The 17,703-nt window shown below is 39.8% G+C and overlaps 1 protein-coding gene across 6 annotated transcripts in view; it reads right to left on the reverse strand.

Annotated features, from left to right (window-relative positions):
• The window catches only part of LOC148652540 (C-Jun-amino-terminal kinase-interacting protein 4-like), an 81,602-nt gene that overhangs the window by 48,327 nt on the left and 15,572 nt on the right, over window positions 1-17,703 (reverse strand). For all 6 annotated transcript variants that reach the window (XM_088599397.1, XM_088599396.1, XM_088599399.1 and 3 more), the window contains exon 2: window positions 5,750-5,870. In XM_088599397.1, the coding sequence (XP_088455523.1) occupies window positions 5,750-5,870 (121 nt within the window). The remainder of the gene's footprint in view (window positions 1-5,749; window positions 5,871-17,703) is intronic.

Consider the following 17,703-nt stretch of genomic DNA (forward strand, 5'->3'; position numbering starts at 1 on the left):
ACAAGCAGTGAGTTTAAGTGTAAGGAAGCTGAGAAGACCTGGCTAACTGAGGAAATGGTGAAAAGAAAAATGGAAGAAAATAGAAACTATTTAAAACTACAGAGGGAGGCAAGCATATGGACGATTCAGCTCCAGACAGAAACAAACAGAGCTAGGAAGATCTGAAAGAAAGAAGAATGTGACATGATGGAGAGTTTTGTATCAAAAAAGACATTAAAGAGAAAAAACAGCAGCAGCAGCACATCGGGTAAAGGCAAGGGTGAGCCAGTGGAAGTCAGGAACCGACAGGAGGAGTACACTGAAGAACTATATAGAAATACAATGTAGACGAAGATCAGGCAAATCCTGTGCAGAACTAAATAAAAAAACCAAACAGTAATGGAAAGTGTAACTGAACAGCTGATCTAGCTGTAACATTAGAAGGTAGAGGAGGGAGCTGAGAAACCCATGAATGGCCAGTAGAGTTTGCAGAAACAGTTACAGTACCTCACCAGAAGGCAAACATTGTCAATAGTGAAGACCACAAAATTAAGAGCTTGATGACATGTGAATCCACTATCAATTTAAAATTAAAGAATACCAGGGGGAAAAAAGCATTAGCTGACAAATATGGAATGAGGGAAAGCAGGGACAGAAACCTGGAACATGACTGTGATGTGCTTGCGCTTCATGGACTCTGCAAGGAGCCGACTGGGAAGACCGACGTCCAATAGGAAAATCTGTGCAAGGAGCAGTAGGCAGCAGTCAGGGAGGCTGAAGGGATGTACACCTAGCTACCTAGCACACCCTCACACCTGAAGAAGGCTGAAACGAAACGTTGCGTTTTCTTTCTTCCTTTTTTCAGCATGGAATAAACCTATTACTTGTTCATGTGTGGAGGATGCCATGATACAACAAATATCTGGCAAATCAGAATGACGGAAAACAGTGGCTTTACGGATATGATACTGTTAAGTGAATGTAAAAGCTTGGAAGAGTAACATGATTTTACACTTTTTAGTATTTTTAGTTCATGCATGAGTACAGGGACTACTCTGTCGGCTCAGGAGCCCAAAATTGGGAAAACAATTGCAAACTGTTATGACCACCCGCATTGATTCTGAGGGGCATTTGCAGCTGTAGTGGCTGCAGGCCACCCCTCCTGGCTCCTGCCTGCCATGAAAGAGTTGCTGAGAAGACAATATACGTATAGCACCCCAGTGCAATGAGAAACCAGTCTGCAAGAGGTCCCTGGCATGCCTCCCCAGTCCATCCTGACAGCGAGTACTTGGCCTGGTCTCTGGAGGAGACCCCCCCCATGAAGAGCACACACACCAATCAGCCCAGTACTGATGCGCAACCTGGTGGACTGCCCAGAGCTCTTGTGACCTGTCTTGCCTGGCTCCAGGTGCAGGCCAACCTGCCCTGCCCTGTCCCTGGTTTCCCCTCCTGGACTTGGCTCAGTGAAGTGTGCCAACCACTAACCCTGGACTGTGTCAACCTTGCTCTTAGGGAGTTTATGAACACCTCCTGCCTGTGTGCTTCAGAATTGGGTTTATTTATTAACTAAGACACAGTCAAAAGTATATTTCTACAGCCACTTATTGCATTATTGTATTTTAGCATACAACAATTCACATTCTAGTCAGTTATTAGCTATTAGACAGGCTAAAGACTGGCCCTGCAAAAAAAAAATCCATTCTACTGGCAGGAGTAGTTTAAACAAAATATATAACTTCAGTTTATGCTACCAGAACACAAAGGCAAACTGAAAAACGTCTAAAATCAGACCTGAGAACCCTACTAGATGAAATCATAAGCTTAGTACTACTTACCTATAATAGACTGTGCTGTTGGCTTGTGAAGAAATGCTTTAGTGATACAGCCCTTTTATTATTTGAGAAATCTGGTCACACACTAACACTTTTTTGTGAACAAAAGATTAAAATAGACTGATATGGGTGGTAAAAGACTGTCCTTAACCCTATTTTCAGCACTACATTAGATAATGCAGCTTTTTGTGTGTGTATAGATCTAATAACAAAACTAAGACACAGTACTTGTACTGATCAGAGGAAATTGTATTATAGCAGCTCATAGATATGGCCACAAGGGGGACTCATTTAAAAGGGAACAGACTCGCAGTTCTAACAAAACACAGGAATCGGTAATCTCCCAACTCAGTTTCAATGGGCTTGACTAAAGGGTGGCTAAACACAGTAATCCCTCTATTAACTCTCAGGTTTAAACTGAGCTTAGCAGGCGTTACAACATCTGCCTCCTAAACATAAACCAAATTAACTCATTGGCACAAAGCAATCCCTTCTACACTGTTAACGTTAACTTGGCACAAAAGCAGCACTGGGCACATTCTTCACTCTTCACTTTTGGTTTTATTTCGAGAGCACATTGGTCAAAACAAAAAAAATCTGTTTGCCACAAAATTTATTTATTTGTGATGGTGGGAATGATTCTGGACTGACTCTGTATTCTTAAACTGATAATCAATCACGTTGCATTTTTTCCAGAGCCAGAAAGAACTAAACATCTAGGGAAAACCATCAAAATAAAGAAATCTTGAAAATACATCTTCAGCAAATATATACAGCATACTTAGGCAACACTATCATTGAGGGCCTTGGGTAAGTTAAAAGCAAAATAAGGGCTTTAACCTAGAGGGGCTCAGCTTGCATGGCGTAAGGATTGTCAAATGGAGACTAATTTACAGGCAGCTGGCACACAAATATACTTCTCTCCTGACTGCAGCTGTCTGACTTTCTAGAAAGTGAACAGAAAATGTATGGAATGGGGCTGAATTTTAAAACCTCTCAGAATTGTTAAAACAGCAACAACGATCTCCTTTTTCTCTAGTTCCCGTAAAACACGTCTAATCTTCTTGTTTTGGACTCTGGAGTATTTTGTTCAGCAATGCCACAAAGACTTCAGAATGCAGCACAGCCTCATTCATTTGCACTTTACAGAACACTTCTGCTGACAGTTCATCGGCATCGTATGATGAGTCTTACACTGGGCTTTTCCTCCCCATAGAGGGGAAGGTCAAGTTTGTACAGGACGCAATACCTCAGCAAAATAAAAACAGGCCACCTCACACAAGCTTTCCGAGGTGCTAATAGGGCAAGTGTTCATGAGTGTTCCCTTGATTTCCAGCAGGCCACACAATTTTGAAACAGAACAAACCATCACATCTATTTATGCTCCCACTCCATGCAGAGCCCAACTATGGAAATTGTGTGATGCTAGGGTACACAAACAATGTGCTTATTGTTATTCATGACTAAAAGTGCAAGAGAAACAGGTACTCCTCTTCATTAGGAATAAGATGATTTCAAGTGAAACCAGACCCTTTCTGAGTGGATTCTAAGTCCTGTACACAGTTCTCAGAAGATATATATATATAAGAGATATTTTAAAAAAAGCTTCATAATAACGAATTGGACAGGAAAGCATAAACTAATTCTTCAGAATTAATTCACTGTATTTAGTCCATACGCAGATTCTAGGTTGTGCAGATAGCTCTGAGCGATGGATTAAAAAACTTTATTCTGTGGAGTTCCTCTGTTAAGCCACATTTAATTCAGAATAGGGAGTTTCACCTCTTTCCCCCCCAGAATTCACACCTTACTGTCTGCAGCCCTAAATATGCATTGAACACAGATCTGTAACTCAACATCAAATGGTCCTGTCACTCCTATAAAAGCAGCGACCAGATATGAAAAAGTGTTCGGACAGAAATTAGAACAAATGGAAACTCTAAAAAGTCTGACATCATACGTTTTCACTACACTGAGGCACTCTCTCACAGCATCAAGCTTAGTTTTGAAAGACTGTCACTCATTTACATGTAAAGGTAACATTACGTGAATAAAGTTTTCTTGCATGAGAGCTAAACAGTTCTTACACGTTCCAGCATTCTGTTCCTTCTGTGTGAGCAAAAATAACTAGAACGCTTGGCCGACTGAGCAGTAGTATAGCCATTCTGATTCTATAGCCTGGTACGCAGGTGCCCTACTTGTTCTGCGACACAGATCATTCCTATGAGCCCAGCCCTGTCCCCCAGGACTTAGAAACATTATTGTGAATTGAGCCTGACAAAAATGTCTTGGACTCACCTCCTGTTCCGGTTTTTCATTATACAACTACCCTAGTGCACAAAGCTGTTCTGGCAAAAAAGAAGGTAGTCACACACCCATCATGTGGTGCAGGATACCAGCCCTGCAGGTATAATCCAATTAATTTCTCTTTTATTTGCCAGATGTAGCTTTAAATAAGTAAAAGAACAATTTATCTACAAACATGGGGGGGGGGGGGGGGGGGGGGGGGGGGGCGGCGCATAATATCTGATAAAATAATAACCATCTTTATTACATGCAAAATAAGCAAAAAAACAAAGGCTTTACTTGTATTTTGGCTGCATACAAGAGATTTCTGGAAAAAACAGTCACATGTCCTTGGTCTTTCGTCTGTATATGTTTTCTACACATTATATAGAGCATGATACAAACAAACATTGTGAGAAATTGTTTAGGAACCCTTTGGAATCATCACCATTCCTGCATTAATTGCTCCCAAAGCCTGATCTGATCTTTGTTTAAATAATAATGACAAATAAACGTGTGTGAATAAACACATAACGCACTGTCAATAATACTTTTTCTTGTTTATATTGAACATTGTCTAAACATTCACTGTCTATGCTGGAAAAAGTACGAGAACCTCTAGGATAATGACCTCTATTAAAGATGGTAATTGGAGGCAGGAGTTCCCATCAATGAGATGACATTCAGGTGTGAGTTTGAGGTGCCCTGCTCTATGAAGACCCCACAAAGTTTGGTTACCAACAGAGTCTGCTCTTTACAATACAGATACAGAATGTTGAACTGAAACATGCACAAATCAAAAGAGGTTTCAAAGGCTGGAAAGTGTTACCAAAGCATTTCTGAAGACTTAGGCCTCCATCAGTCTACAGCCAAGCAGATAGCGTGCAATGGAAGAAATTCAGTACCAACACTAACCTCCCTAGGAGTGTTTGTTTAACAAAAATCACTGCAAGAACAAGTGCAGTGCTCAAGGAGGTGACAAAGGATCTGCAAGCATCTCTTGCACTGGCTAATGTCTGAGTTTGAGTCCACAATAAGAAAAACACTGGAAAAAGAGTGGTGTGCATGGGAGGATACAGAGAAAACCACTGCTCTCCAGAAAAAAAAAAAACAGTGCTGCCTGTCTCAATTTTTCCCCAAGACCACCTGAATGTTCCACAACTCCACTGGAACAATATTCTGTGGACAGATGAGACAAAAGTGGAACGCTTTGGCATAAACACACAACATTATATCTGGAGGGAAAAAATTCATACCAACATGATGGAGACTGGTGTAAATGTGCATGTGACAAAAATATCCCAAGGACGCCACAACTCGGCACTTTATGGTTGGAAAGCAAGAAGGAAGCCATTACTGAAACTGTTTTACACTGAAACAAAACCTAAAATGAGACTTTCTGGCTTAGGGAGGGAATGAGAGAGAGGTAGGGGCTGAGTACCATCACGGAGAGGGTGCGAGAGACGGGTCTCATGTTGTCCCAGGGAAAGGGAGCAAGGGCCCGTGTGTCATCAGAGCAAACAAAACAGTAAGAGGCAGCGTATTGTTAGAGAGGGAGCAACCAACCAACCAACAAAGGAGGGTCACATGTCGTCAGAGGGAAGGACGGAAAGAGGGAGCAAGGAGCGTCTGCTCTCAATTTGCAGACTTACTCTGATCAGCATAGTTCTTGGCCTTGAGTTCCAGCTGGCGGGACTGCGACTCCAGAGTTTCCACCCGTCCCTGCAGATCCTTCTTCTCTTGCTCCTGGGAGTCCTCAAACTCGATGAATTTCTGCACAGAAAACAAACAACAGAGATTCACTAAACAGCTGCAGAAATCACTCAATCAGGTTTTTGAGGTGAGCAGGAAAGCAGATCTTTACTGTATGCATAGTACAGAATAGTTCTGAATGTAGCTCAAACTCAATACATCAGTGTCTCTCTTTTTATACAGCAAGAGTCACAGTATTTTAGTCATACATGAGGACGCCAAAACAATAGCAGATATTCCAGCAGAAAAACATCTATAAGATATCAAGATCTTAAGCAGTTCCAGTTGTTTGCTTACCAAGCGAACATTGTTTCACAATGGAATGTCTATTACCTCCACCAGCACCCAGAACATTTCACTGAGATGTACAACTGACTGCACGGACAATCTGATCAAAGCATTTTATAGAATTATGATAAATAGGTCAACCTGAGCCCTTTTATTCTGACAAAATAAGGCCTACATCTTTTAACTAAATTTTCTTTTGAGTTTTCCGTCCTTGGTATTGTCATTAAGTCCTCCTCATACAATGGTAGAAAACTTATTTTTATATGTTTTATAATGGGAACTCCCACAGCTTAGTTGAATAAAATAACACTGGAATGTGATTTTTACACACTGAGAGGCAACTGTGCTTGTAACCTAAGAAACCTTCATAGCAGGGATTAAAAAACTTCAAGCCAAAATGGAAAGAAGTTAATGAGTTGCAATGAGCAAATGAACTTTGGTTTGGTGTGATTTCTTTCATGTGGCAATCACGCAAGCTTAGATTCCTTCCACGTGTACCACATTACAAATCAGACATTCTTTAAACACTTTCTTTGTAAAACATATTGTGTCAATGTATCATAGCAACAACGTCATTTGATGCATGTTGGAGTCATGGATTCTCAATATCAGATAATGACCAAAGATTATGGCAAACAGCTTCATTACAGACATGTTATTCACCCTATAAAACTGGCAGATTAGAGAACAACTATTACCACTGATTTAATGCCAAACCATTCCATAAGGATACGAAGAGCAAAATGCACATACATTTCATAAATATGGCTTATCAATGATTAATCGGAGTAAGATTAGACAATTAGCATACCACAACAAATCTATTTAAACTTTTACTTTAACCATTCCATTTAAAAATGGTGGTAAAAATAGTCTTCAAGGAACAGTCTACAAGGTCTTTCTAAAAGCGGTTTCTACTGAAATTATTTGGAAACCAAGTAGTTTAAAGCACGTACTCAATGACAAAACTTCATAAACTGCACAAAATAAAAGGCTGAAAATGTTTAATACAACCAAACTCCTTTCCATGCAATTTTCAGTGTCTATGCTTTAGTCAGGACTGAAGCCCGCCCAGTCCAAGATGTGAGCTAACCGCAATTTAGTGAGTCAGTTTAGAGGCTTGTCAGTTTCAGCTATGACCTGCCTCTTGAACTCAGACACAGGGCGTATTGCACACACCCTGGCTGCAAGAGAAATAAAGAAAGCAACAGTGCTTAGGGAGAATGGTGAACCTTTTTTCTTCTCATTCAGAGTTAAAAATGATGTGGTGAAGGAATAATATTCTGCAACTTTTTCCCCACACTGAGCGGACCCGGTGTGTTCACGTTTTTATACAGAGTAAACAAAACTTATCATTCCATCACAACTTCCTTAGCGTTCATTACCAGATCCAACAAGACAAAACGCAATATGACTCATCTGATTACAGGGTTCACATTGGGCAGCATCTAGGCCAAACATACGGAACCAAGAGACAGTACTGTAACTAACAGCTGTAATCTGCTTTCCCAGAAGCCTATATATACAGTATATTTTTGTCTGCCCCGAAAATAAAAACCTTATAAATTGCATCTTACATGACTGCGGATGTACCAGCATGGAACACATACAGTGGCACCTGTATAATCTCCGTATTCCGAAATAAAGATAGCCTTCCATCTTCTAATAGCTTCCAATTCCTGGCCTTTTAAATGACTGATTGTACACTGCAGATGTGCAATTAGAACAATCACACTCATGCTTAATTGTTACATCAGGACCAATATGACCATTGTGTGCTGCACATAAGGGTGGAAATCAATTGTTGTTTGTAAGATGGGATTCACCTGCAAATGAAGTAAAAAGATCTAAGGTCCTTATTTGAGGATTATCGATATCTGAACATTAACTATAAAAAAAAACAAAGACAAGCAAAATTCCAAGGATGTTTTTATATTGCAACATTCAGAAGAAAAACATTATATTAAAATTTTCTGCAGGGGAATAAAAATGTATTTTATATAGTGCTGTTAAAATAAATCAACTTTTCAAATCATTTTGCAAATAAACACTCACCTACCATTAGACATCTATATCTTCATCATTGATACACATACAGGGGTGATTCTGATCTTTTTTTATCATGTGTGAGGTTTCAAAACTATTGTATAGTTTATGAAAAATATATATTTTTTAAAAATAGAAAGGGAGGTCATTTTTTTTACTTTTCTGCTCAACTCTCAAAATCTCAAGTAGAACACATGCAAGATTCATTTTTACATGTCATAGTTCGGATGCTTACATCTCCCAAAGCTTTTTTTTTTGTGTTGTAGCATCATCGTTTCAGTGGGTTCAGGTAGTTCTGAGATGACCGTAATGACTTCACTTTTATAAATGGCGTTGTTAAACTATTTTATAATTCTTGTGGGAAAAAATAGTTATGATCTATAAAATGCTATTAAAATGATCCCACTGGGATTATCAGAGCTGGGGGACTAGGTCAGCTTTGAGCACCTCTGTTTCAAGTCCAGACGTCAGTCCATCTATTTCATGAGCAAAGCATTTATGAAGTTTCTGTCCGGAATGAAAAGAGCCAAGGTCAAAAGCACCCATTTTGTATTGTATCTGATCCAGAAAAAAAACATGCTCATTTAAACGGGAAACTACCTCAGTACTCAAAAATTGCAGTCAAGATATCTAGGCAAATTAAAACATGTGGCTATTGCCCCTAGCTTGGGTTTGATTCTATACTGAAGGGGAAACCTTCTCGTGTAGATTGTACTCTGTGTTCTCATGGAGTTCAGCGCTGCCAGGACTCCTGGATGGGAATGGTAAGAAAGTATTGGAAAAGGCTACAAAGATGTTACTCTCCACACATCTTTCCAAATGAAGTAATAATAATAATAATAATAATAATAATAATAATAATAATAATTGCTTACACTTATATAGCGCTTTTCTGGACACTCCACTCAAAGCGCTTTACAGGTAATGGGGACTCCCCTCCACCACCACCAATGTGCAGCATCCACCTGGATGATGCGACGGCAGCCATAGTGCGCCAGAACGCTCACCACACATTAGCTATCAGTGGGGAGGAGAGCAGAGTAATGTAGCCAATTCATAGAGGGGGATTATTAGGAGGCCATGATTAGTAAGGGCCAATTGGAAATTTGGCCAGGACACCGGGGTTACACCCCTACTCTTTTCGAGAAGCGCCCTGGGATTTTTAATGACCACAGAGAGTCAGGACCTCGGTTTTACGTCTCCAAGGCAGGTGACTTTAAACAGACAAGCACACACAGACAGGGACCCAACACAGTAATTTGTGTCTATTTAAACAAAAATCAATCTACTTAAAGTTGGGTGTTTTGCTCCAAAACTGTGCTTCTGAAAAACAAAAAAATTGATTTTTTTGTAATCTGAGGCTTGCAGCCTGTTAAGCCGGTTAGGCATTATCACAGCAGAGCTTGTACTGAACCCATGCAATAAAAGGGCTCTTCAGCTGCAGTACATTCCAGCCACAGCAGAAAGTGCTTCATACTAAATAACTGTAAACCATCTCTTAAACATTTCCCAGTGGCCCTATACTGAAAGGTGATGGTTCCACATGCAATACCAAAACACCGCTGCAAGACACAGTTAAGATATACGGCCACAGGCCAGCAATGCATCACAATGAACGGACAGCTTACATTCCACTAAATAAAACCTTATGATTAATTCATACACGTTTAAAACCACTGAAAATGGCCATTCCACATTTTGACTGATATCAACCGACGTGGATTACAAGATGTACAAATGTCAAAATCTTCAATAGTACGTTTGTTCATAGAGCGCGTCACAGAAATGCATCATTCATTTGGCTTTAACTACACAAACCATTCTCCCTATCAGTAAAATCCCGTCGTGTTTTGAATCTAATGCACCTCATTTTAATTTACTTCAATGCGGAGCAGTGTGCCTGTAAATAATGATGACCACGTGATATCCTCGTTATTATTAACACATTCTCCATAACATATGATATCACAAGTAAGATTTAGGTATTTGTTTAAAAACAAGAGTTGGCATGGATCTCCAAAGACTGCTGGTTGTAGCAATGGACGTATTAAAAGTTCTAATTTACATCACAGAATAAGCTACATTTCCTGGTTTGCGCTGTGACATACTGCCTTCTTTGTCTCCGATTCAAAACTAGGCAACAAAACTTCCGTTGACATGAACCGGCCCAATTACATTGTAAACAAACGGGCTTGTGAATACACTCTTTTAATCCAATAGAAATACTGCTTTCGATTTCAAGACGGTTTTGACGACAAACACTATTCGTTAATTCTACATGCACACTGGAACATTTCTGTGGTAAAATGTGTGTCGCACAACCGGTACTCATTCGCTCGTACATTGCGCTACATTACAAGGACATTCTCGTGAACTTTCGCTCTTGCCCTTGGCTAGACCAGCGGATTGAGACATGGTGACCATACAGTACTTTCACAAAGTTCACAATGTTGTGCTTAATTTGGAATTTGTAAAATGTTGCGATACCATCGATTAATTTATTTTGTTGCCTACAGATAATGACTGGACTGAGAATTCGGGTGTGCAGTTCCCTCATACTTTAAATGTTACTTTTTTTCAGCAGTTTGTGAGGGAATAAATGGTTTCAAAGCAATTTAATTCACTCTATAGACTCTTTTACAAATTGTACTGTTAGAACAGAAAAGCAAGATGATTCCAATATTGCTGTAGCTTCACATCTCTCTGTGTAAAATTTAGTCGGAACAAGGCAATTTAAAAACAGTTAATTGCATGCTTGTTTCAGAGCACAAACACATAAAAAAAACTCCTAAAGAAACGGAAGAGAAAGATCGAAAAGCAAACAGAGACCGATGGGTACTGCTGCAGTAGGAAGTGCACTTGGAGACGAAGGGTTTAGTACAAACCCAGGCATTCAGCAATAGGTGGTAGACTGCAGGGCTAAAGTTGGATAGGCACCATACTAAATAGATTGCGAGTTAATATTGTTTTTTAGCAATTGATTGTGGCAGTTTAAGGAACACAATTCAATGCTAGATGTAAAACAAAATACAATAAAAAAAAGTGTACAACCTAGTTTTTATTGATTTCCAACTTGAAATAGTTCTGCTCTGCTCTGCTCTTTCATAAACATATCTTAAAAAAATCAACCTAAAAGTAGCTGAAACCACAAAATACAGTGGTCACAGTGGACACAAAACGAGGGCTGTAACAAAGATCAGGAGGAGCGATGGCAACCAAAATCACCTTTCTTCTCCGTCAATTAAAGCCGTAGGCCTCGATAACGTCACTTCCCAATGCCTTTAAAAAAAAAAAATCACTGTAAGCCCCTCGGGCGTCTCCTCCAACCCATGTCCACCTCGGGACCTACCCATGGATTTCTTCTGTTGGAGAGTCCTTGTCCCCTCACCCTACGGCCAGGGATCCAGGGGTCCGACTAAGCAAGTTAAGCCAGAATTCTTTCATCTTAAACTTTCATCAGATTTTTTCTAATAGAGCTTTGTTAATCCTCATGAACACTGCTTTAAACCACAGGCATAGTTCTCCCAACGAAAATTCGGAGATTTCAATCGGTCTGGGGTGAGATCTGTCTTGTGATTCGAATGCTGCTCACCCTCTGCCTTCTGGACATCTACGGATTCGTTAATATCAGCTCCTTAATCGGGCGTGAACCCCAGTCACACATGAACAACAAGCCCATCACCTGAAGCATGTGCTTCATTACTTTACCATGAACTCAATTCTAACCCTTCCTACACAATCATGTGTAGTTTACTAAACAACAAAACATGGGAAACTGCCAAGCTACCCTTGTGTTTGTCGATACTATGGGTAACACGGTGACCCACACATGATTTATTGACAGTGCTCTGCTCCACTACTGTCTGCCCCAAACTCGACTGTGCCCAGGGGCAATGGCAGCTCTATTAAACTGTCTGCGTCAGCTTTAACCATTCTGCTCAGGAAGGAGCCATTTTTCTGTTGTGGTCCAGCAGAGGATGTCTATTACACCACAACTTATGTTAAACTGTAAGAAGCTCCTGTCTCAATGTTCTGAGATTGGCCCTCTTGCAATTTAGAATACTGAATCTCACTAAAATAACTTTCTGAAGACACCGACCAGGTTAGCATTCAGTTTCGAACCAGTAAGTTTTGATATATTTTACTGCTGTATGGAGCACACTCACTATGAGCTGACAGCAAACTGGAAGCCTGTGGCCAGTTACATAAAAAAAATAAAGTACCATATTTTGGCTGAGGAGCCTCTTCTTGTATACACAATTAACTCCTACTAGCTGTATGTTTTTATCAGCACTCCTTGATTTTAAGAGTCGCAGAGTAACTTCAAACTAGTTAAGAGGAGAAAAAGCATGTTTAACGTAAGTTAAGGGGAAAAACGTATTCAATATGAGGAAATATAATAACATATATCTTAGTACAGAAGTTAGTACCATATCTAAGGGAGTTGGAATACATATTCAGTATCGTAGTACATGTTAATCAAGAGGAAAAGATCTTACTTAAGTGAAGTCAACACTCAAGGAGAAAAAAACACTTAAAACTAAGTTTAGAGCAAAAATAATTAGACTGTTATTAATGTAATCATGATTTCAATTAGTGCTGGGCAATAATTCGATAACGATAATTATCGCGATATAATTTTCCTAGATATAATTTTAACAAAAGTTTGATAAATGTTCGATATATATGTTTATGCTTTGCACACCGGGCAGCTAACGTGGTGTTGTTTACCCACACGGTGGTGGCTGACAGGATTGTAGTTAGAGTGGAGAAATGAGCGACACTGAAGCAAATGCAGTGCTGCCAACGACCAGCTCGAAGGATGATGACATCGTCGACAGAAAAGGTCATTCAACTTCGGTAATTTGGAGATATTTTGGCTTTTTAAGATCAGACATAAAACAGAGCACTTTAAACTTTGCAGTCTGTCTGAGCCATCTTCTATGTGTGTTTTGTCACACTGCAGTATTTAATTTTTCTATTAAGATATTTAATTTAGTAAATTTTACTCATCCATATTTTGACATTAAAAAAAAGACTTGAATACTCTCAACCTCAGATTTGTTTAATGTTTCTGCTGTTTGGCAAGTGTTTGTTGTGTTCTTAAAATAAAGAGTTGTTTAATTTACCAATTAGCTGTCTGGTTTCTTTAACTTTCACTCAGGAGAAAAAAATCTGCCTTTAAACTTGAAAGACATTTATCGTGATAATTATCAATATTGACTGATATTAACATTTTTATCGTGATAATGTTTTTGGCCATATCGCCCAGCCCTAATTTCAATATACTGATTTTTTGGTATCTGAGAATTTGCATTAATAATTACAAATCACAGTGGTTCTCAGTTCCAGAGTACCCATCTCTTCTGGGTTTTGTTCTATCTGGGCCTTTATCACAAGTGATAATTGCTGTAACTGATCAACTAAAACCTATTTTGGTTGATAGTAGTCATCCACAGAATAAGAACTAAAGCAGTACTGGAAATTACACAATATCCGTATTGTTTAACTCAAAGTGAAGTATTCACATCCAATTTAAATATTCTCTCAATACACCACGAGTCCATTTGTGAAGAAAAGGGTGAAAACAATCTCAATGCAACTCAGTTTAAAAAATAAAAAATAAAAATCCATCTCTTGGCCTCCTAAAAGGGATCCTGGACAAAGTCAAGGAAGGACAGCTTGTTTAGACATGGATGCAATCCTGACCGATTCTGTACAGACCTTTGTTCACAGAGGAGGACAGCAGTCTAGTCATGATTGCAAGACACTGTCATTTCCAGCAGCCGCAGACACAGGGCCAACAGTGGAGGTGGGTAAGGATTCTTTACAGGCTTAAAGAAAATGCTGGGGCAGCAATAATGATTGTCAATGCTATGAGCATAACAGCACAGAGGTTTGCTGGTGATCTACATTTACTGGCAAGTAAAAGGCAGTTAGAATACATAAGTAGTTCATAAATGGATGCAGCTTTAACAACACCCTATCCAAAAATACATATTTTCTGTTGCTGTCAGATCATAGATGTTTTCTGCCGCCCTTGCTGGGCTACCCTGGAGATGTGCAACTTCCTTGGATTATCCACTTTCTTAGCACAATGTTTCCAGGTACTAAAACCCACAAAGAAAAACAGACTGCTAGAGCAAAGTTCATAGAGGTGATTAAGAAGAATACACAAGCCCTTTGTCCAGAAAGGAAGACCGGTGTCTGTGCCACCTTGAGTTAAATCATTAATAAATAAAAGGTCCTTCACATAAAGGAGGAATCATATTAAAGATTAATCTCAATTCTGCAGAGACAATTCTGTTTTCCAGCAGAACTGCGTCATCCAGGTAAATGAAGATCCTATAGTCCACAATCAATTTTTTGTTTTTACTTCTTTGTATAACTGAAAATTTATGGGGATGGTAATGTACACAGGAAAGATGTCTGGACAGTACAGTGGGGGTTTACATTTGTTTTAATTTATTGAGTTGCACACAATCGATGCAAATTACAGAGGGATTTATCAGAAAACAAAGAAACTTGCCATGCATTCTTTTGGTGGACACCTCATAAAATTGGTCCTTTCATATCTGCCGATGCCTTATTGGAAACTCTACTAAAAATCTGGGTTAAATTCTTTAAGGGGGAGCTTGTAGAAAATTCATTTCTATGAGCACCAGAAGATCCATTTCTCAAAGTTGAAGACTGCAGTTGCTCACTGTCAGAATCCTGATTCAGAGCGGGGAAAACCCTTTTCCTTTATGTGGCAAATACTCAGCTGCTAAGAGGCTTAAGCAAGTCAACAGAGAATTATAGAATAAATCTGTCTCAGCAGAACTAAAAGTCAGACGCATCCTACACCACAGCTCTCTGCTGCACACAGATGGATGGACAGCACAGGTAACCAACACCCAACAACCAGAGAAAAAGTCATAAGTTAAAGTTCAATCAGCTGGCATGTGAAGACTTAAAGTACACATGTGGTCTATAGCACAGCCCATATGCTTTGCCAGCTTAATTTATCAACTTATCATATGACCTAGCAGACAGACTTCATATGACCACACTTTAGAAAGTTATCTGCATGCAATTTAAAACGGCTTTAGGCTTTCTAATTTTTATTCACCACAAAGAAAGACTTTCTTTGGGTTCTGTTACCCTTTATGGCCAGTCAGGACTTGAAAGGCCTGCCAGTAGAAAGGATCTAATCCACTCCAAACCTGGGCTTCAAAGAATGACCTGGGGGCATTAACCTGCATAAATCTCTTTTGTGAAGTATTGTACATCATCTCTTCTTAACATTTCAGAGCACCGTTAATAACCCAGCGGTGAGACAGATGCCCATATGGAACCATAGCAAGAACCAGATCAGGACTAAAAGAATCGTGCATGAGGGAAAAAAAAGAAAATATACAGCACAACAAGAGTCACTTGAAGTGTGAGAAACAGAGAACTTAAACTAGATACAAGATTCATATACAAGGCATATGTACACATATGTGGACAGAAAATAGGTACAACTATATTGGCAGGAGGAGCACACAGTTCACAGTTTGGGACTGTTCATTTTTCAATAGAATCCTCTTAATATGAAAGCAGAGCTATATTAAACTCTAAAATACAAGGTGAGCTGCAGATAAGCTGTAAGTACTACTAGAGCACATCCACTAAACAGTGGTGGTTTTACATTTCTAAACTTGGCTTTGAAGAGTATCACTTTGTTTCGAAGGAGACCTCCCCTCCTCAGTGTCAGGTTAAAACCTCTGTACTATGTGCTGAAGAAAAACCCAAACGTCATTCAGGCAAGTGGCCCAGCAGGGAGAACAGGAACTCTGGCTGAGTGATGGAAGAGGAGGATGACAGCTGCCTTTCACCACATCTTCTGTGCGGCTGAGGCTTCCAGTGGCTGATATGCACTGAACACAAGTTTATGCAAACAGGGTAAGAGTGTGTTTGCTTCATGAAGTCTAATGAAACAGTAGTTTAGTCACTAAATATTTCAGTGTTAAATGCAAGACCTGCAGCTATCTCCCTGGATGAGTGACCTTAAATGCTGAATAAAGTTAAGTTTAAGAAAAGGCAGCCATTTCTGTGCTGTCACGGGTGACCAACAAGCAGGTGGCTCTGCTAATAACACACCCCTCTCGCAGCAGAAGCCGTTTCACATCACGAACGGCCAGGCGTCTGTTTGAATGCATCTTCTCTTAGCAGCCTGCCAATACTGTATGTCCTAGAGGAGGTGAATCTAATTATTCTACAGCCCAATGACCTGGATACTTAGCTTCCAGTGATAGCGGCCTACAGAAAATGGAGGAAAACAAAAACAAGCCCCACAATTGTGAAAGAAGGAAGACGTGGCCACATGTGGAGAGAAAGTATGAGCCACAGAGCCGTCTGGAAAAAGGACAGATGCCCTCAGGGAGAGGGAGACGCGCAGGACACACTGTGGCACTTTCAGTTGCCATGGTTTTAGCAGGCCTAGAACATATACTTGCTATTTATGTTATGCATATTCTGCTTTGACATGGTTTCCAAAGTTTTTACCAAGATTCAGCAACACCTCACTGCTCAGCTTTAACTAGATATTAGATATTTACCAGATGCATTATAATGTGGACTGCCACCACCACAAAATCACTACCAAGCAGCTCAACAGAAAAAATTAGGCCTCAGGAAACAACCCAATTTGCTCTCCAATTTAAAACAGCACTCCCCACTGCACACTCCCAGAGACAAACCACAAGTGGCTGCCCAAGGGTCTTCAAGGAATCAATTATCTCTATTTTTTTCTTTCCGATTATCTCCTGATATATTGGTCACAAGGCTGAAAGTGCATCTTCTCTTGGAGGAAATAATATCAAAGCACCCAGCTGAGATAATCAAGGGTTCAATACTGAAGGAGGTGTCCTATAGACCTGGCTTGGCCACTCAGCACTGCAATAGGTGCCCAGGGCAAAGAATGATTCCATTTGCCAACACCTCCCTTACAATTCTGTTCTTTTCACAGACAAGATGCATTAAGCAAGTGCAGGATGTGACTCTCCCTCACTAGAGTTCATATAGTCATACAGGGTGGCTGCACAAAACAATTCTACTCCTATGAACATGTCTACAGAGGACAAAAAAATGAGAGGAAGGGCTTTTTTCCTGGAAACTCCCGTCTCCACTCACTTCCTCTGTTTCAATGAAGGTCATCATGAGAAAGTCAATGCAATGTGGAAGAGCTTTCAATCAAAATACAATGAAGCTCATGCACTCTCTCATTAGCATTTTTGCTATTTATTGAGGCCCAGTATTGCTACCATGGCTGTCCTAGGCAAAGTACAGAGTCAGTGCTAATGATGCTGGGATTCTTACACACAACAGTCATTTTGCTTCAAACGCAAATCTACAGCCTTGCACTTGTACATTTTCAATCTACGTCTGAAACAAAATTCACGAATGTATTAAATGTAATGAACTGTTTCATTTAAGTCATTTTTTAACAGCAACGCCTCTTCTAAATATACACCTGATCATCTTATCAAGTAGTAGT

Source organism: Lepisosteus platostomus, chromosome 11 (assembly GCF_059453375.1).
Source record: "Lepisosteus platostomus isolate fLepPlt1 chromosome 11, fLepPlt1.hap1, whole genome shotgun sequence".
NCBI lineage: Eukaryota > Metazoa > Chordata > Actinopteri > Semionotiformes > Lepisosteidae > Lepisosteus > Lepisosteus platostomus.